This window comes from Pristiophorus japonicus, chromosome 14, assembly GCF_044704955.1.
Source record: "Pristiophorus japonicus isolate sPriJap1 chromosome 14, sPriJap1.hap1, whole genome shotgun sequence".
NCBI classification, from domain to species: Eukaryota; Metazoa; Chordata; class Chondrichthyes; family Pristiophoridae; genus Pristiophorus; species Pristiophorus japonicus.
The window spans coordinates 66,118,540-66,139,272 of NC_091990.1; the positions used below are offsets into that span (position 1 = coordinate 66,118,540).

A 20,733-nucleotide genomic window follows, 5' to 3' on the forward strand; every position below is an offset into this window, starting at 1 on the left:
CCTTACCCCAACCATTTCTCTCCATAGCTCTATCCTGTCACAATCTGTTTCTCTCCACCTCTCTCCTTTTCTTTCTATAAATCTGTCTCGCTTTCTAACCCCGGTGCCATTCTATCTATATATATATCTATCTGTCTCTCTCTCTCTATATATATATAGCTATCAATCTCTGTCTGTCTGTCCCAGTGTGTGTGTCTCTCTCTCTGTGTCCCCATCTCTCTCTCTATGTCTATCTCTCTCTCTCTCTCCCTGTCTGTCTCTCTCGCTCTTTGCCTCTCTCTCTGTGTATAGCTATCTCTCTCTCGGTGTCCCTGTCTGTCTCTCTCTCTCTCTGTATATCTATCTCTCTTTCTCTCTCTCTCTCTCTGTATCTCTCTCTCTGTGCATATCTGTGTGTGTGTGTGTGTCTGTCTCTCTCTCTCTCTCTGTCTGTGTATATCTATCTCTCCCTGTATATCTATCTGTCCCTCTCTCTCTCTCTCCCGGTGTCTCTCTCTGTCCCTCTCTCTCTCTCTCCCGGTGTCTCTGTCTGTCCCTCTCTCTCTCTCCCGGTGTCTCTGTCTGTCCCTCTCTCTCTCTCTCTCTCTCCCGGTGTCTCTGTCTGTCCCTCTCTCTCTCTCTCCCGGTGTCTCTCTCTGTCCCTCTCTCTCTCTCTCTCTCTCCCTGTGTCTCTCTCTGTCTGTCCCTCTCTCTCTCTCCCGGTGTCTCTCTCTGTCTGTCCCTCTCTCTCTCTCTCTCCCGGTGTCTCTCTCTGTCCCTCTCTCTCTCTCTCTCTCCCCGTGTCTCTCTCTGTCTGTCCCTCTCTCTCTCTCTCCCGGTGTCTCTCTGTCCCTCTCTCTCTCTCTCCCGGTGTCTCTCTCTGTCTGTCCCTCTCTCTCTCTCTCTCTCCCGGTGTCTCTCTCTGTCTGTCCCTCTCTCTCTCCCGGTGTCTCTCTCTGTCCCTCTCTCTCTCTCTCTCTCTCTCCAGGATCAGTGCCGCCGACCCAAATGGATCCGAGTCGGAAGGACGGGGCCCCGGGACCGGCAGCGGTCGCAATCGGCAGCCTGTCCCCCAGGAAGAAGCCGAAAACGGTAAGTGTGCAGGCGGGCGGTCGGTGAGGCCCGGGACACCGCGGGAGCTGAGCGGCCCCGGCCCCACTGCCAGAGCAAGCGGCTTCAACCGGGGGGGAGAGGGGGGGAGTGATTGATAGAGAGAGAGTGCGGGGGGGAGGAGTGAGAGAGGGGGGGAGTGAGAGAGAGTGGTGGGGAGGGAGAGGGGGGAGAGGGGAGGGGGAGTGACAGAGAGGGAGAGGGGGAAACGGGGGAGGGAGAGGGGGGGAGTGACAGACAGAGAGAGAGAGAGAGGGGGAAGAGGGGGAAACGGGGGAGGGAGAGGGGGGGAGTGACAGACAGACACAGAGAGAGAGAGAGAGAGAGGGGGAGAGAGGATGGGGGAGTGACAGAGAGAGGGAGTGGGGTCATAGGCGGGTAACCAGCTTTGAGGTAGAGATCTCATTGAATTGTGGGCCAGGAATAAGGGGCTGAACTGTCTCTGTGTTCCGATGATAGAGAGAGATGAGGGATATCTTGGGGGGTAATATCCTGGGGGCGGAGGGGATATCCTGGTTGGGGGGAGAGGAAATATCCTGGTTGGTGGGTGGGGGTATCATGGGTGGGAGGGGATATCCTGGGCGGTCAGTCGCACTCACCCAGTGTAACTTTGGCAGAAGAGCTCAGAAAATAGAGACAGAGAGAAAGACACAGAGGGAGAGAAGCTGAGATTAGTGGAGAGGTGAGACATTTATAGAATGGGAATACACAGGAATGCAGAGAGAGGATGAGACATAGAGGGAAATATTTGGAAACAAGAATGAGAGACAAACAGTGAGAGAAGGTTCGAGCTAAAGAGAGGGAAAGAAATATATAGTGACACAACAGACAGAATGAGAGAAATGTGGGGAGTGGCAAGGTGGAGAATAATTTAGAAAATGAGAGACAAGGAGAGTCAGAGATACAAGAAAGGCGTGCCTGTATATAACACCTTTCATGACCTCAGCAATCTTCATTTACAAAGACACGGATTAATCAAGGACAGTCAGCACGGATTTGTTAAGGGAAGGTTGTGTCTGACTAACTTGATTGAATTTTTCGAGGAGGTAACCAGGAGGGTCGATGAGGGCAGTGCGTATGATGTAGTGTATATGGATTTTAGAGAGGCTTTTCATAAGGTCCCACATGGCAGACTAGTCACAAAAGTAAAAGCCCATGGGATTCAGGGCAAAGTGGCAAGTTGGATCCAAAATTGGCTCAGAGGCAGGAAGCAAAGGGTAATGATTGATAGGTGTTTTTGTAACTGGAAGGCTGTATCCAGTGGGGTTCCACAGGGCTCAGTGCTGGGTCCCTTGCTTTTTGTGGTATATATCAATGACTTGGACTTGAACGTTGGGAGTATGATTAAGAAATTTGCCGATTATACTAAAATCGGCTGTGTGGTTGATAATGAAGAAGAAAGCTGTAGACTGCAGGAAGATATCAGGTGGGCAGAGCAGTGGCAAATTGAATTCAATCCGGATAAGTGTGAGGGAATGCATTTGGGGAGGGTTAACAAGGAAAGGGAATACATATTAAATGACAATACACGGAAAAGTGTAGAGGAACAAAGGGACCTTGGAGTGCAGTTCCACAGATCTCTGAAGGTAGCAGGCCAGGTAGATAAGGTGGCATATGGAATACTTGCCTTTATTAGTCGAGGCATAGAATACAAGAGCAGAGAAATTATGCTTGAACTGTATAAAAGACTAGTTAGGTCACAGCTGGAGTACTGCGTGCAGTTCTGATCACCACAATACAGGAAAGATGTGATTGCACTGGAAAGGGTGCAGAGGTGATTTACAAGAATATTGCCTGAACTGGAGAATTTTGTCTATGAGGAAAGATTGGAGATGCTGGGTCTGTTTTCTTTGGAACAGAGGAGGCTGAGGGGAGATCTGATTGAGGTGTATAAAATGATGAGGGGCCTGGATAGAGTGAAGGACCTGTTTCCCTTGGCAGAGGGGTCAACAACCAGGGGGCATAGATTTAAAGTAATTGGTAGAGGTTTAGAGGGAATTTGAGAGGAACTTTTTTCACCCCGAGGGTGGTGGGGGTCTGGAACTCACTGCCTGAAAGGGTGGTAGAGGCAGAAACTCTCACCACATTTAAAAAGTATTTGGATGTGCACCTGAAGTGCCGTAACCTACAGGGCTACGGACCAAGAGCTGGAAAGTGGGATTAGGCTGGATAGCTCTTGGTCAGCCGGTGCAGACACGATGGGCCGAAATGACCTCCTTCTGTGCTGTAAATTTCACTGATTCTGTGACATCGCAATGCGCTTTACAGCCAATGAAGTATTTTTGAAGTGTAGTCACTGTTTTAATGTAGGAAATGCAACAGCCAATGTGCGCATAGCAAGCTCCCACAAACAGCAATGTGATAATGATAATCTGTTTTTAGTGATGCTGATTGAGGGATAAATAATTGACCCAGCACACCGGGGATAACTCCCTTGCACTTCTTCAAAATAGTGTCATGGGAGCTTTTACACCCATCTGAGAGAGAAGATGGGGCCTCGGTTTAACATCTCCTCCGGAAGATGGCACCTCAGAGAGCGCAGTGCTCCCTCAAGCTAGATTTCTGTGCTCAAGTCTTTGGAGTGGGATTTGAACTGACAACCTAGTGAGTGAGAGGCGAGAGTGCGAGCACTGAACCAGGGCTGTGTTCTGGGTGGAATGCGGGGTGATGGACAGGGTTAGACGGAGTGTGGAGAATGCACCTGCTGAAGTGATGTTCCTTTTCAGAGAGTCACATTCATAATTAGATGTCACATGGCGATTGTTTAACCCTTGTCTCCGTTTGCCCTGTAGCCAAGTCCACAGTATGCCACGACCATCGCAGTGTCATCGCGGGCCCTGTTTAATATGGAGGAGGAAACCAAGATCTTCCAGAAGGATGGGGTGGAGGCCTATGTCAAACACCAAGTGGAACACGAGAATGAGCCTTTCGCTCCAGGTGCTGCATTCCCCTTCGTCCAGGTAGGCCCGAGAGCATGACAGGCAGGTACAGCCCCCCGCAACACACTCTCCCCTTCCCCCACCCCCACAACCCCCCCCTTCCCCCCCCCCCACACTCCCTCCCCCCCCGCACTCCCTCTCCCCTCCACACACACCCCCACACTCCCCTCCCCACACTCCCCCCCCACACTCCCTACCCCCCCAACACTCGCTCCCCCCCATTCCCCACCCACTCTCACCCGCCCTCTCCTCCCCAAAACACCCTCCCCCTCAAACACACTTTCCCCCCCCCCACACACACACACTCCTCCCCCCCCCCACACACACACACACTTCTCCCCCCCACACACACACACACTCCTCCCCCCCACACACACACACACTCCTCCCCCCCACACACACACACACTCCTCCCCCCCATACACACACACACTAAACCCCCCCCACACACACACACACACTCACCCCCCCCACACACACACACACTCCTCCCCCCTCCACACACACACACACACACACACTCCTCCCCCCTCCACACACACACACACACTCCTCCCCCCTCCACACACACACACACACACACACTCCTCCCCCCTCCACACACACACACACACACACACTCCTCCCCCCTCCACACACACACACACACACACACTCCTCCCCCCTCCACACACACACACACACACACACACTCCCCCCCTCCACACACACACACACACACCCCTCCCCCCACACACACACCCCCCCCCACATGCTCTCTCCCCCCCCACACACACTCCCCCCCCCACCACACACACTCCCCCCCCCCCCACACACACTCCCCCCCCCCCCCACACGCTCCCCCCCCCCACACACACGCTCTCCCCCCCCCCCACACACACGCTCTCCCCCCCCCACACACACGCTCTCCCCCCCCCACACACACACTCCCCCCCCCCCCACACACACACTCCCCCTCCCCACACGCTCCTCCCCCCCCCACACACGCTCTCCCCCCCCCACACACACACGCTCTCCCCCCCCACACACACACGCTCTCCCCCCCCACACACACACACTCCCCCCCCCACACACACACACTCCCCCCCCCCACACGCTCCTCCCCCCCCCACACACGCTCTCCCCCCCCCCCACACGCTCTCCCCCCCCACACACACACACTCTCCCCCCCCCACACACACACTCTCCCCCCCCACACACACGCTCTCCCCCCCCATACACGCGCTCTCCCCCCCCCACACACACGCTCTCCCCCCCCCATACACACGCTCTCCCCCCCCCCCACACGCTCTCCCCCCCCCCCACACGCTCTCCCCCCCCCCACACGCTCTCCCCCCCCCACACGCTCTCCCCCCCTCACGCTCTTCCCCCCCCCACACGCTCTTCCCCCCCCCCACGCTCTTCCCCCCCCCCCACACGCTCTTCCCTCCCCCCACACACACGCTCTTCCCCCCCCCCCACACGCTCTTCCCTCCCCACACACACACGCTCTTCCCCCCCCCCCCACACGCTCTTCCCTCCCCCCACACACACGCTCTTTCCCCCCCCCCACACACACGCTCTTTCCCCCCCCCCACACACACGCTCTTCCCCCCCCCACACACACTCTTCCCCCCCCCACACACACGCTCCCCCCCCCCACGCTCTCTCCCCCCCCCCCCCATTGAGAAACTATTCTGATTGTTTTTCTTTGATCGCCACGTTTGACTCGATCTGTCACAGTTTTTCCCACTCATTGACTCTGTTGCAACGGTACTCATCCAGCAGAGTGTTCCTCACACCCCTGACATGCTCTGTCGATGGTGGAAAGGCTTTGGGGAGTCAGGAGGTGAGACACTCGCCCAGAATACCCAGTCTCTCATAGCTCTTCAGGATTGAAGTCAGGACGTACTTCTACACACACAGATTGGTTGAACTCTCTTCCACAAACGGCAATTGATGCTAGATCAATTGTTAATTTTAAATCTGGGATTGATCGAATTATTAAGGAATCTGGGCCAAAGGCGGGTATATGGAGCTAGGTCGCAGATCAGCCATGATCTCACTGAATGGCAGAACAGGTTTCGGGGGCTGAATGGCCTCCTCCTATCTTCCTATACACCAACAATTTCCTCACCTGCTTCTCTCGATCGCCTGGGATGGAAACCATCGGGTCATGGGGAATTGGCTGTCCTTAATCTCATTTGTTTCTCCATCACATGTGTTCACTTACATTGTATCCAGTTATTTTTAGTTTTCCTCCTATCTCATCCTCCACTGTGAAGACCGATATAAAGTAGCTATTTAGTAAGTCTGCCATTTTCTGATTTCCAATCACAATATCAATTATATAGTTCATTGTTCTCGCCCCTCCTTATCTTTAACCTCTTGCAACCCTCTGAGATTTCTGCGCTCCATCAATTCAGGCCTCTTCCACGTTGACGATATCCGCCGCCCCTCCATTAGCGGCCGTGCCTCCAGCTGCTCAGTACCACACTCGGGAAACCTCTCTGCCTCGCTCTCTAACACCCTCCTTAAAACCTACCTCATTCACCAAGCTTTTGGTCACCTGTCCTAATATCTCCTTATATGACTCGGGAACATTTGACTACATTAAAGGCGCTATATCAATTCAAGTTGTCTGTTTGTGTTTAGGCTGTGGAGGCTGTCAATGAGCAGCTGCGGGATCTGTACCCAGACAGTGAGGAGCTCTTTGACATCGTTCTAGTCACCAACAATCACGCACAAGTAGGTGTGCGGCTTATTAACAGCATCAACCACTACGGTAAGTGAGGCTTGTACTCGCACGCTGCCCCCCCCCCCCACAGGCTGCCTCCCCCTCGCAGGCTGCCCCGCTCTCTCTCTCACTCGCCCCTATCCCACACACTCTGGGGGCTGAATTCGACAGCCTCTGTGGAGTTCGCGATGAATCTGCGTCCATTCAATGTGATGCAGGCAGCACACCAATGAGCCAAACTATTGATTGTCTGCACGAATTAGCCGTGTGACTGAAATTATTCTGAAGAGTTTATCGCTCTTTGAGTGGGTTCAGTGGACTGGGTGTCTCACTTCCCTCTGAGATGCTTGGGTTTGTTCTCGGGAGTCGGTGCAGTCAACTGAGCCTCAGGTGTAATCTTCTTCCATTCTCACTTCTGTTTTGGCTGCCCTCATTTTGCTTTTGTTAGCAGGCACATAACTCTTATCTGCATCTGATGTGTTGAATTACCTGCCCTCCTCTAACTCATGGAGTTCTTAAACTGCACTGAACTCCTGTAACCTCTCTTCCTCTCCATCTTTCTCTCTCACTCTCTATCTTATCTCTCTTTCCTATCTACCTATCTCTCTCTCTCACTCTGTCTTTCTCTTTATCTGCCCATCTCTCTCTCTCGCATATCACTATTTCACTCTGTCTGTCTCTATCTCTCACTATTTTTATCTGTACAGATATATTATGTTTTCTCTGTGGAGGGAATTTTAACCTGGAGAATGCATGTGTTTGGGTGTTGGTGGGGGGTGAGAACTGGGAAAAGTGTCAGTACATCAGGAAACTGATTGCAAACCATTGCCCTCCCGGTTTAACCGAAGTGCGTTAGTCTGCTGAGCACAATCCTCTGGGGAAAGTGGGAAGGGTTTGTTCACCGTGCAATTGCTGAGAATTTATTTTCTACATTTTGAAGCTGTTCGGAATCACATTAGGATGGGTGGCCCTTGGCTCCCTTAGATTGGAGATCGGACGAGGAGCAATATGACCAGCTCGTAGGAGGCTCTACCAGCGACAGAGTCTACAGGCAGGGGCCCAGTTTCCTCACCATGTCTGAACACCAGTGTGTCGGGAGGCTCAGGTGGTGGCAGCCCGTTAAAAGACGACCTGCTTATTGCTGGACCTGGTGGTCGCACGTTACTGTGTTGTGGCAAGCGGCTGTCAAACTCCAAGGCTTGTGCCAGACACACATCCAGGATCTCCCAGTCCATGGACCACAATTGCATTCGACAGGTGATTGATGGAAGGTTTGTCAGAGCCGCCAGTTATGTCAGCTCCACCTGCGAAGACCTCAGCCAGAATGAGCGGGTGCTCAGCTCTGCCTGGATTCCCACCAGTGCAGGGAGTCATCGACTGTCCACACGTGGCAATCCGGCACACCCACATCACCCAGGAGTATACATGAGCCGTAAGGGCTTCCTCTCCATCAATGTGCGCCTGGTGTACAACCACAGAGATATTTCTGCAGGTATGCACAATAGTCCCAGGGAGCTGCCATGATGCTTTTGTCCTGTGGCAGTCTAAGCTCCTTAATGTCTTCAGACCTGCAAACACACTTAAGGGGCTCAATTTTCCCCAGTGCCGTTTTTTGGCGCTTTGCCAGAGTTACGCACGTTTATGGCCTAGACTGCTCAAAAAAAATAAGTAGCATGTTTCCCCGTTTTATTTTTTGAAATTGGTGCCACGCAGCCTGTCCTTCAGGGTGGGGGTGGGGGTGGGGGAGGGGGCCTAATGTCTGCGCTGAAAAAACAATACCACCCTCCCCTTTCTGCACATGAGCGAAAACAAAATGACATTTTTGACGTGATTGCTACGGGCACGCATGCCCAGTACACCTCCCGGTCTGCATTCGGCCATTTTTAAAGAGCCAGTTGTGTGTGAAAACTTTAATTCTCATTGAAAAAATCGGAGCTGCAATACAAGGTGCAATGCAGCTCAAGGACCAAAAATTTCTCACAGCACAAAGTGGAGGCACCAGTTACTGTGATTGAGGCCAGATGGCAGGAGTTAGACACCAGCAGAGGTCACATAAAAGTTTCACCAGAAGAAATGAAGAAACGCTGGAACCAACTTACAGAAGATTACTGTGCAATGGTGACCACCCCGAGGTCTGGAGGCCAGTGTAAAAAGAAGTGGCAGGATCTTGGTCAAGTAGTTAGTGTAAGTAATATTTTCATTTATTCAATGGAATTGCAATTGTAAATGTGACCGTCTGTATAATAAGGAAGCAATAGCGGGACATTTGGAAAAGCATAATTCAGTCAGGCAGAGTCAGCATGGTTTTATGAAAGGAAAATCATGTTTGACAAATTTGCTGGAGTTCTTTGAGGATGTAACGAGCAGGGTGGATAAGGGGGAACCAGTGGATGTGGAGTATTTGGATTTCCAGAAGGCATTCGATAAGATGCCACATAAAAGGTTACTGCACAAGATAAAAGTTCGCGGGGTTGGGGGTAATATATTAGCATGGATAGAGGATTGGCTAACTAACAGAAAACAGAGAGTCAGGATAAATGGATCATTTTCCGGTTGGCAAACAGTAACTAGTGGGGTGCCGCAGGGATCGTTGCTGGAGCCTCAACTATTTACAATCTATATTAATGACTTGGATGAAGGGACTGAGTGTAATGTAGCCAAGTTTGCTGATGATACAAGGATGGGTGGGAAAGCAAATTGTGAGGAGGACACAAAGAACCTGCAAAGATATAGACAGGCTAAGTGAATGGACAAAATTTTGGCAGATGGAATATAATGTAGGAAAATGTGAGGTTATCCACTTTGTCAGAAATAATAGAAAAGCAAATTATAATTTAAATGGAGAAAAATTGCAAAGTGCTGCAGTACAGAGAGACCTGGGGGTCCTTGTGCATGAAACACAAAAAGTTAGTATGCAGGCACAGCAAGTAATCAGGAAGGCAAATGAAATGTTAGCCTTTATTGCAAGGGGAATAGAGTCTAAAAGTAGGGACGTCCTGCTACAACTGTACAGGGTATTGGTGAGGCCACACCTGGAGTTTTGGTCTCCGTATTTAAGGAAGGATATACTTGCATTGGAGGTTGTTCAGAGAAGGTTCACTAGGTTGATTTGGGGATGAGGGGGGTTGACTTATGAGGATAGGTTGAGTAGGTTGGGCCTATACTCATTGGAGTTCAGAAGAATGAGAGGTGATCTTATTGAAACATATAAGATACTGAGGGGGCTCAACAAGGTGGATGCAGAGAGGAGATTTCCACTCACAGGGGAACTAAAACTAGGGGGCAAAGTCTTAGAATAAGGGGCCGTCCATTTAAAACTGAGATGAGGAGAAATTTCTTCTCTGAGAGTTGTAAATCTATGGAATTCTCTGCCCCAGAGAGCTGTGGAGGCTGGGTCATTGAATATATTTAAGGCAGAGATCGACAGATTTTTGAGCGATAAGGAGTAAAGGGTTATGGGGAGTGGGCAGGGAAATGGAGCTGAGTCCATGATCAGATCAGCCATGATCATATTGAATGGCGGAGCAGGCTCGAGGGGTCAAATGACCTACTCCTGCTCCTATTTCTTATGTTCTTATATGTCCCACCCAGCAGAAAGACACCCTCTCTAAAAAGTTATATTTTCATCTTTGTAGAGGAAGGTGACACGCAACGAAAGGGAAAGAACTCAAAAGGAGGAGGCTCAGCAAATCTGCACCCACTGACACCCTTGGAAGAGAGGGTCACTGCTTTGATGGGTCCTCCCTGGAGAAAAGCAACAACCACTGCACAAGCTGGGCCCACCCTCGAGGGAGAGAGTAAGTCCGGCAAATTCCACAGTCTGGCTTTGCTAAATGTTAGGTACTGCGTGGGCTAGCCATGCTTCGGTTCCTGGGGATATCTCCATCAGCTACACTTCAGTTGATGCAATGTGCTATCATTCATCGTGGTCCTTCAAATCAGCCTGCTGCCTGCGCTGTGTGAGCCTACTCATGCCACCCACCTGGCCCCCTCCTCTGCTGTTAACCATTTGTCTGTTCTGTTATATTTTGCAGAACTTGAGGCCAACCCTGACAATGCAGAAGAAGATTCAGACGCGGACGAGCCTGAAGAGGAGAACATCTTCCAATCCCACCCTCCAGACCAAAAACATAGGGGTGAGGGGCAGGGGGAGGGGATGGATGAAGCCCCCACTGTTATACTCACTCTGGAGGAGGTGCAGGTGCCGCCCATTGAGATGCCAGCCCCTTTCCTGAGTGGTACGAGTGTTGGGACATTCCATGGTTTCCCACAGTCTGAGGCTGCATGTCCCAGTGGAATGCAGCGAGGCACACCCAGGGTGAGGAGGGGAAGGAGAGCTCGACAGCGCTCTCTTGCGGTGCAGAATGTAACAGATGTGGTTCAGATGATGGCAATGAGTTTGGAGAGCACTGACCTTACACGATGACTCCTGGACACCATCAGTGGGGTGGGTGATGAGGTATCGGGACTGTCGGGAGAAGTAACAACACTGTCACGAGAAATGGGAACACTGTCTGGGCATATGAGGGAGGGAACGTCGCAGGTAGCTGAGACATTGTCAGAGCATATGAGGGAGGGAATGTTGAAGTTAGCTGCTGCAATAAGGGAACACGCCCAGACCCTGCGCCCATTGAGAGAAATAACTGCCACTCCTACTCCAATCCCCAGACCAGCCTCTGAAGAGGCCCAAGCCGGGCCTTCCACATTACCGCCTGCCTCCCCCCCCATCAAGAAATGCACATTACCCGAGATGCTCAAAAGAATAAGCTTGGTACCAACCCAAGAAACACTGCGCCACCACCTGCGGGCAGGGGTGGAGTCACCAAAACCAAGTGCAGCGGGTGGTCTTAGAATAGGGTGGAGCAGAGATGGGTGCAGTCTTTCTTTGCTGCTGTTGTTATTATTATTGTTGTTACTGTTGTAACAGTTCTCCAAATTAAAAGTTTTTTTGTAAGTTATGTAAATTTACAAGTTTAAAAGTTTGTAAGTGATCTTAACTGAAAACTAAAGTTTGATATTTTTATTTAAGTTAAGTACAAACAAGTGTTAAACTTTTGAATAAAATATATTTTAAATTTTAACTGAATCATTTCCATTATTTGTTCCATTAACACAACACAACATTACGGAACAGGTCCAAACAGTAAACATGGTCCATGTGGACTAGTTGTCACTGAGCCTTCAGGCAGAGTTCACGGATGAGCTGCTGGCGCAAGGCTCGAGCAATCATTAAAGGGGCACGATGGCCCACCCTCTTCCGCCGTTGTGCTCCGGGTTCAGGTAGTTACATGGCTTCCTCATCCTCCTCTTCCTCCTCCATCATCATCATCATCATCATTATCATCATAGGCAGTCCCTCGGAATCGAGGAAGATTTGCTTCCACTCTTAACATGAGTTCTTAGGTGGCTGTACATCCAATACGGGAACCACAGTCTCTGTCACAGGTGGGACAGATAGTCGTTGAAGGATATGGTGGGCAGGGAGCCTGGTTTGCCGCACGCTCCTTCCGCTGCCTGCGCTTGATTTCTGCATGCTCTCGGCGACGATACTCGAGGAGCTCAGCGCCTTCCCGGATGCACTTCCTCCACTTAGGGCGGTCTTTGGCCAGGGACTCCCAGGTGTCAGTGGGGATGTCGCACTTTATCAGGGAGGCTTTGAGAGTGTCCTTGTAACGTTTCCTCTGCCCGCCTTTGGCTCGTTTGCCGTGGACGAGTTCCGAGTCGAGCGCTTGCTTTGGGAGGCTCGTGCCTGGCATACAAACTATGTTGCCTGCCCAGCGAAGCTGATCAAGTGTGGTCAGTGCTTCAATGCTGGGGATGTTGGCCTGGACGAGGACACTAATGTTGGTGCGTTTGTCCTCCCAGGGGATTTGCAGGATCTTGTCGAGTCATCGTTGATGGTATTTCTCCAACGACTTGAGGTGTCTATTGTACATGGTTCACGCCTCTGAGCCACACAGGAGGGCGGGTATTACTACGGCCCTGTAGACCATGAGCTTGGTGACAGTCTTCAGTCTTAAGAGCCTGGTCTTCAAACACTCTTTTCCTCAGGCGGCCGAAGGCTGCACTGGCGCACTGGAGGCGGTGTTGGATCTCGTCGTCGATGCCTGCTCTTGTTGATAGGAGGCTCCCGCGATAGGGGAAGTGGTCTACGTTGTCGAGGGCCTCGCCGTGGATCTTGATGACTGGGGGGCAATGCTGTACGGTGAGGACAGGCTGGTGGAGGACCTTTGTCTTACGGATGTTTAGCGTAAGGCCCATGCTTTCATATGCCTCGGTAACTACGTCGACTATGTCCTGGAGTTCAGCCTCTGTGTGAGCACAGACGCAGGCATCATCCGCGCATCATCAGCCACTCTCATCTCAGGTGGGTCTTCTACTACCAGCTGCTGCTGCCTCATGATGGCTAAGTTATGCAGTATGTAGCTCACAACAGTGAACTGACCGACAGTTCCAGGAGAGTATTGCAAGTAGCCTCCGGAATTGTCCAGGCATTGGAAACGCTGTTTAAAGATGCCAATGGTCCTCTCTATGATGCTGCACGTCGCAATGTGCGACATTGTATTCACGGTCAGCTTCCGTCCGGGTCATGCATAGGGGCGTCACGAGCCAGGTGGCAAGGCTGTACCCTTTGTCTCCCAGTAACCAGCTCTGACCTTCTGGCTGCTGCTGCTGAAACATGACAGATATAATGCTCTCGCGTAGGATGACACATCATGGGTGCTCCCAGGGTATCTGAATGGTGACAGATTAGGAAAAGGGCAGGTGCAAAGAGACCTGGGTGTCATGGTACATCAGTCATTGAAGGTTGGCATGCAGGTACAGCAGGCGGTTAAGAAAGCAAATGGCATGTTGGCCTTCATAGCGAGGGGATTTGAGTACAAGGGCAGGGAGGTGTTGCTACAATTGTACAGGGCCTTGGTGAGGCCACACCTGGAGTATTGTGTACAGTTTTGGTCTCCTAACCTGAGGAAGGACATTCTTGCTATTGAGGGAGTGCAGCGAAGGTTCACCAGACTGATTCCCGGGATGGCGGGACTGACCTATCAAGAAAGACTGCATCAACTGGGCTTGTATTCACTGGAGTTCAGAAGAATGAGAGGGGACCTCATAGAAACGTTTAAAATTCTGACGGGGTTAGACAGGTTAGATGCAGGAAGAATGTTCCCAATGTTGGGGAAGTCCAGAACCAGGGGACACAGTCTAAGGATAAGGGGGAAGCCATTTAGGACCGAGATGAGGAGGAATTTCTTCACCCAGAGAGTGGTGAACCTGTGGAATTCTCTACCACAGAAAGTTGTTGAGGCCAATTCACTAAATATATTCAAAAAGGAGTTAGATGAAGTCCTTACTACTAGGGGAATCAAGGGGTATAGTGAGAAAGCAGGAATGGGGTACTGAAGTTGCATGTTCAGCCATGAACTCGTTGAATGGCGGTGCAGGCTAGAAGGGCCGAATGGCCTACTCCTGCACCTATTTTCTATGTTTCTATGTTTCTATGTTTCTCTCTATCTTGCATCAACTGACATGATGCGATGCATGTCGTCATACACGAGCTGCACATTAACAGAGTGGAAACCTTTTCTGTTCCTGTACATCTCAGAATCCTCCAAAGGTGCTCGCAAGGCGATGTGGGTACAATCAATGCAGCCCTGTACCTTGGGGAAGCCAGCAATGCTGGAGAAGCCCACAGCCCTGTCACGCATTGCCTGGGCGGTCATGGGGAACTTGATGTAGTCATTCCTCCGGGCATATAGTGCAGCAGTCACCTGCCGAATGCAGACATGTGTTGCATGTTGCGAAATGGCGCACACATCCAGAGTTGTGGCCTGGAATGGTCCGGATGCATAGAATGAAAGTGCAGCTGTAACCTTCACTTCAACTGACAAAACAGTCCTCCTGATGCTTCTAGGTTGCAGGTCTGCTTTCACTAACTCACAGATCTCGGTTGCAACATCTTTGCGGAGACACAGTCTTCTGACTGCATCACTCAGGTGCAGGTATGAACCCCTGTCTTGATATACCCGACGTGGGTAAGGCCTCCTGTCCATCATCCTACGAGCTCTGAGGTTCCTCAGGTGATGTCCAATCAATCTTCTCCTCTGCAGAAGGCTTGGACAAGGTATGGTATTGTCACTATTGCCCCCATAATTAAATTGTACCTTTGCAAGAAGCTCAGAACAGCGGCACAATGAATTAAAGCTTCTCTGCTCTCTCTCCCCCCCAAGGTCGACGCCGTAGTATGGACCACACCCTGGTCTGCGCATGTGCAATAGGCTTGCTTAGAACGGGAAGCTAGGCATTCAATGAGGACATATGGGGCAACGAACTCTAATGCAATTCTTTAACTTTAGTATTTTTTTCAAAGTACCACCCACCACCGACTGAATGTCTCCTCACTGGGCTCGAGGGTCGGCCGGCAGAATTGTTCCCTTGCCCTGACACAGCGGCTCGGCAAACCCCCGCCCCGCGGGCTTCTTTTGAAGCTGCAGCATAGTGTAAGAGTTCTCATCCCTTCAGTTCGGCTTTCACCCCCTCCCCCCCCGCCCCCCCCCCCCCGGGCTTCTTTTGAAGCTGAGCCCCTGTCTCGGCGAGGGAGCGATTCTGTCGGCCAACGCTCCGACCCTCGAGCCCGGTGAGGAGACGTTCGCTGGTGGGGTGGCACTTTGGAAAAAATCAAAAATTAAAGAATTGCATTAGCCTTCCATTTTCTATGTTTTGAGTTTAAAAAAAATTAACCATCACGATGTATATTTAATGTGTTCTTGACTCCCTAAACTTCACATAACAACAATGGCGTCTTTCTGCGGCAATTTTTTTTTTTAATGTGTGCTGGTTTTTCTTAAGCGCCCAGAAGATTTTCTGGGAGTGGTCACATACGCCGTCCGAGGAAAATTGTAAGTTGGATAAACTTGCTTAAATGGGAAAAACTGGCGCAGACATCAGGTTAGTCCCCTATGACGCAAAAAAATACTAACCTAAAAAAATCGTAACTAACTGAGTTACGCTGGCACAGAAACTTTGGGGAAACCTGGAGATTTTACTTTAGGCCAAAAAAAGCGGCGCTGATGGGTGCTCAGAGACAAGGTACCCCTTCAAACTGAGCTGATGATACCATCAGAAAACCGACCAATGAATCCCAACAGTGCCACAATGACTGCCGTATGACCACATGCTGAAGATGCGCTTCAGGTGCCCAGATCTCGAAACACCCATCAGTATGCACCAGTCAGGGCCCCCGGAATGGGCATGGTGCCCTGAGCACGGTGAAGTTTGGACCTTCAGGAGGAGCCAGGCGAAGAGCTCAGATCCTCCTCAGATGATTCAGAGGAGGAGGAAGATGAGGAGGAGGAGGGAAGCGATGAACACCATGCAGCTGTTGGGGATGACTTTATTAACGTGAGGGTCACTTAGGTTGCACCAGTGGACCTATGTCAGAACCGCATGCAACTTCCCAATCAACATCCTGGGGGTCACCATTGACCACAAACATAACTGGACCAGTCATATAAATACTGTGGCAACAAGAGCGGGTCAGAGGCTGGGTATTCTGCGGCGAATGCCTCACCTCCTGACTCCCCAAAGCCTTTTCACCATCTACAAGGCACAAGTCAGGAGTGTGATGGAATACTCTCCACTTGCCTGGATGAGTGAAGCTCCAACAACACTCAAGAAGCTCGACACCATCCAGGACAAAGCAGCCCACTTGATTGGCCCATCCACCACCTTCAACATTCACTCCCTCCACCACCAGCGCCCCCTGGCTGCAGTGTGTACCATCTCCAAGATGCACTGCAGCAACTCACCAAGGCTTCTTCAGCAGCACCTCCCAAACCCGCGACCTCTACCACCTAGAAGGACAAGGGCAGCAAGCGCATGGGAACACCACCACCTCCACGTTCCCCTCCCAGTCACACACCATCCTGACTTAGAAATATATCGGCCGTTCCTTCATCGTCGTTGGGTCAAAATCCTGGAACTCCCTCCCTAACAGCACTGTGGGAGCATCTTCACCACACGGACTGCAGCAGTTCAAGAAGGCAGCTCACCACCATCTTCTCAAGGGCAATTAGGGATGGGTAATAAATGCCGGCCTTGCCAGCATCACCCACATCCCATGAACGAATTAAAACAAAACTTCCTGCTACCTCATCCCCCACCCCCCCCCACCACCACCACCATCCCACTGGTACAAAACAGTCTTGTAAACAACCAACCCCCTCTTGAACCATCCCATTGATCCCCATCAATTCATGATTTCCCAGTCATCATCAGACAAGTTAAAACGCCAATTGCCATCCAGCACCCAAGACAGGAAAGTTGTGCAAAATAATATTTACGTGAATGAACTAAAGAACAGAAACTTCAGAGCATAACATTTTCTAATGTACGTAAGTCCTTGTTCAACTGCAAAGCCTTAATCTTTCGTTTCAGCTTGTCAGCCATGGCTCAGTGGGCAGCACTCTCGTCTCTGGGTCAGAAGGTTGTAGGTTCAAGTCCCACTCCAGGGACTTGAGCAGATAAATCTTGGCTGACACTCCCAGTGCAGTGCTGAGGGAGTGCTGCACTGTCGGAGGTGCCGTCTTTCAGATGAGACGTTAAACCGAGGCCCTGTCTGTGCTCTCAGGTGGACATAAAAGATCCCACGGCACTATTTCGAAGAAGAGCAGGTGAGTTATGCCCGGTGTCCTGGGGCCAATATTTATCCCTCAATTAACATCACTAAAAAGATTATCTGGTCATTATCACATTGCTGTTTGTGGGAGCTTGCTATGCGCAAGTTGGCTGCCGCGTTTCCCACATTAAAACAGTGACTACACTCCAAAAGTACTTCATTGGCTGTAAAGCGCTTTGAGACGTCTGGTGGTCATGAAAGGCGCTATATAAATGCAAGTCTTCCTTTCCCTACCGCTCCTGCGTGGTGCTGCTCACTGTCTGCTGAGATGCTCAGGCCGCTGACCCCTGGGCTTTGGAGTCTGTGAGGGCCCCGCCAAACACTGCTCTCCCCACACCTGTGCAGGGGCAGACTTGGCCGCTGGGAGATGAGGCAACGTGTGGGGCTCTGACTGAGGGGGGGGCAACGTGTGAGAGGTGGGAGACTTTCATCATCATCCCTCTCACAGGACAGCCGCACTGCCCCGCTATCACTGTGCTGGACAGCAGTTTGCTGCAGATCAGTGACGCGCTGTAAGGCCAGGATGTCTGTCATCCTATTTAAGGCGCCTGACATGCTGCCCTCCAGAGTCTGCATGGCCGTGGTCAAGGCCTGTATGGATTCATTTGATTGGAGCATTTGATGTTCCACGGAGCTGGTCACTCTATCCTCGCAATACCCTGCAAAGCCAACACACCCATGCCTGAGGCGGACTCCTCCATTCTCTCTGCGATCATGGTCAGTGTGCGTGGAAGGCCTGGCAACAGGTTATCTGGTCATTATCACATTGCTGCTTGTGGGAGCTTGCTGTGCACAAATTGGCTGCCGCAGTTCCTACATTGCAACAGTGACCGCACTTCAAAATACTTTATTCTTTGGGACTTTGGGACATCTTGAGGTCATGTAAAGGTGCTATATAAATGCAAGTTCTTGTAATGAGCAAATCCTTAATTCAAGAAGCAGGTTGAAACTTATTGGCCCTGAAATTCTGACGCCCCAGGTTCGTACAAAGTTCCTCCGGACTCGGGAAGGCATCGGAAAATCCGGTTTTCAGCACACAATGTGCATGAGCTGAATTCCGATCTGTCATGTTTCTGGCTTGACAGATCTCGCGCATATCGGGAGCAAGGACACTTGTCGGGCAAGATTTCCGATATTTACGAATAGTTAAAAATACATAAAAACATTACAATTAAATTAAATTAACACATATGAAAACATACTTTATTGTTAAAAACCCTCCCCACTACGGTAAGTTTATTTTAAGGCATCTTTAAAAAAAGTCGAGAAAATATTATTTTTTATAAGAACTTTAATTTAAATGATTCTTAAAAATGTCGTGTATTTTTCTATTTTTTATTTGTGTGTTTGGGAGAAGGTTTCTCATTCATAATAATGGGAAGTCCAACTTACGGAGTTCCCATTATTAGGAATGAGAAAATACTGTACCTTGATTGGCTGCCCAGAACCATGTGACTCCAGCTCCAGCCCTGCGCACGTCCTGATGTGCACGTGCTGCGATGCATAGGGAGTGAAGGCCTCAGGCTCGGAAGTTCGAGCGGGCGCAGCAGCAACAGGTAAGTGCGCAGTTTTTAAAATCTTTTTTCTTTAGTTTGCCCATGGGAAAACCTCTAGCGGAATTTCAGGCTCATTGACTGTAACAACAGTAAACTTTACTGGGCTGTACTTAGACAATCCGAATAGAGAGAGAACGGCAGGGGGGGAAAGGTGGATCCATAGACTTCAGGAGGAACTTATTTCTCTTTAAAAAAAAACAAGAACTAACTAACTGTGCTGGGTAGTTCTCACAGTGCAGTGTGGGACACTGGATGGAAATGACACATCGACTGTGACAGGACTGTAGAATGGGCTTTAATCCAGGAAAGGGTGTGGGTGAAATAACACTAATGTTAAGATAAGAAAATGAAGGTAAAAGAAGACCGGTCAGAGTCCAAACAGTAATAAAGATAAGATCAATATTCCGGGAACAGAAACCTTTATAGGAACTAATGATAAAACATCTCTTCAAAATAAAGCAGGAACGATGAAAAATGAAAAAGCATTAAATTGTCTGTATCAGCGAGCATACGTGTGGTCAGTCAGAGATGCACCAGCGGGGCAAGTATGCAGGGTGGGGTCAGTTACCCAAATAGCAATCTGTACACACATGCACGTAACATCAGAAATAAAACAAATGGGTTAGAAGCACAAACTCACATTAAAAGGCATGATGTAGTGGCCATGCAGAGACCTGGCTACAAGCTGGGCATGACTGGGGGCTGAATATTCCAGGCTACAGGATGTACAGACAGGACTGGGAAATTGGAGCAATATTGATAAAAGACACAATTCTAGCAGTAGAAAGAAAGGATTTCAACAAGGGTGATCAGACAGTGGAAACACTCTGGGTGGAACCAAGGAACAGCAAAGGATGCAAGACTCTGGAGAAAGTTGTCTACAGGCCTCCTAATAGCACGAATGTGGTGAAGCGATTTATAAATACGGTGATCTGGGAAACATGCAGATGAATACGTGGCTTGAGCAGTGGTGCAGCAGGGAGGGATTCAAATTCCTGGGGCATTGGAACCGGTTCTGGGGAGGTGGGACCTGTACAAACCGGAAGGTCTGCACCTGGGCAGGACTGGAACCAATGTCCTAGGGGGAGTGTTTGCTAGTGCTGTTGGGGAGGAATTAAACTAATATGGCAGGGGGATGGGAACCAATGCAGGGAGACAGAGGGAAACAAAATGGAGACAGAAGCAAAGGACAGAAAGGAGATGAGTAAAAGTGGAGGGCAGAGAAACCCATGGCAAAAAACAAAAAGGGCCAATGTACAGCAAAATTCTAAAGGGTCAAAGTGGAATAAAAAAGCAAGCCTGAAAGCTCGGTGCCTCAATGTGAGGAGTATTCAGAACTCAGGAGAGGGCTCTGAGCTAGTTAGAGTGGGTGAGAGCGCAGATGAACAGGACCCCAAGAAAGAATGCAAAAGGCAGGAGGCACCAGAGCAGAGTAGCACTAGGGTAAGTGTAAACCACAAGGTGATAGGAAGGGACAATATGTATGAAGATAAAGGGGCTTCAGGAGGGGCAAAACTAAAAATCATGGTTTAAAAGCTAGTATTAAAACACTCTACCTTAACGCATGCAGCATTCGAAATAAAGTAAATGAGTTGACGGCACAAATCATTACAAATGGGTATGATTTGGTGGCCATTACAGAAACATGGTTGCAGGGTGGCCAAGACTGGGAATTAAACATGCAGGGGTATCTGACAATTTGGAAGGATAGACAAGAAGGGAAAGGAGGTGGGGTAGCTCTGTTAATAAAGGATGATA

General features: G+C 50.2%; 1 protein-coding gene and 1 long non-coding RNA gene across 2 annotated transcripts in view; both read left to right on the plus strand.

The window, feature by feature from the left end:
* Positions 1-395: 395 nt before the first annotated feature.
* Positions 396-20,733, plus strand: part of LOC139279934 (cytosolic 5'-nucleotidase 1A-like) — a 205,934-nt gene continuing 185,596 nt past the window's right edge. Inside the window, exons 1-3 of the mRNA XM_070899277.1 lie at positions 396-1,071; positions 3,882-4,049; positions 6,663-6,792. Of these exons, the coding sequence (XP_070755378.1) occupies positions 988-1,071; positions 3,882-4,049; positions 6,663-6,792 (382 nt within the window). The 5' untranslated portion in view covers positions 396-987. The remainder of the gene's footprint in view (positions 1,072-3,881; positions 4,050-6,662; positions 6,793-20,733) is intronic.
* On the plus strand, positions 8,590-10,860 carry LOC139279935 (uncharacterized). The gene is made up of 3 exons (XR_011596554.1): positions 8,590-8,928; positions 10,380-10,541; positions 10,779-10,860. It is a non-coding gene; the product is annotated as an uncharacterized lncRNA (long non-coding RNA).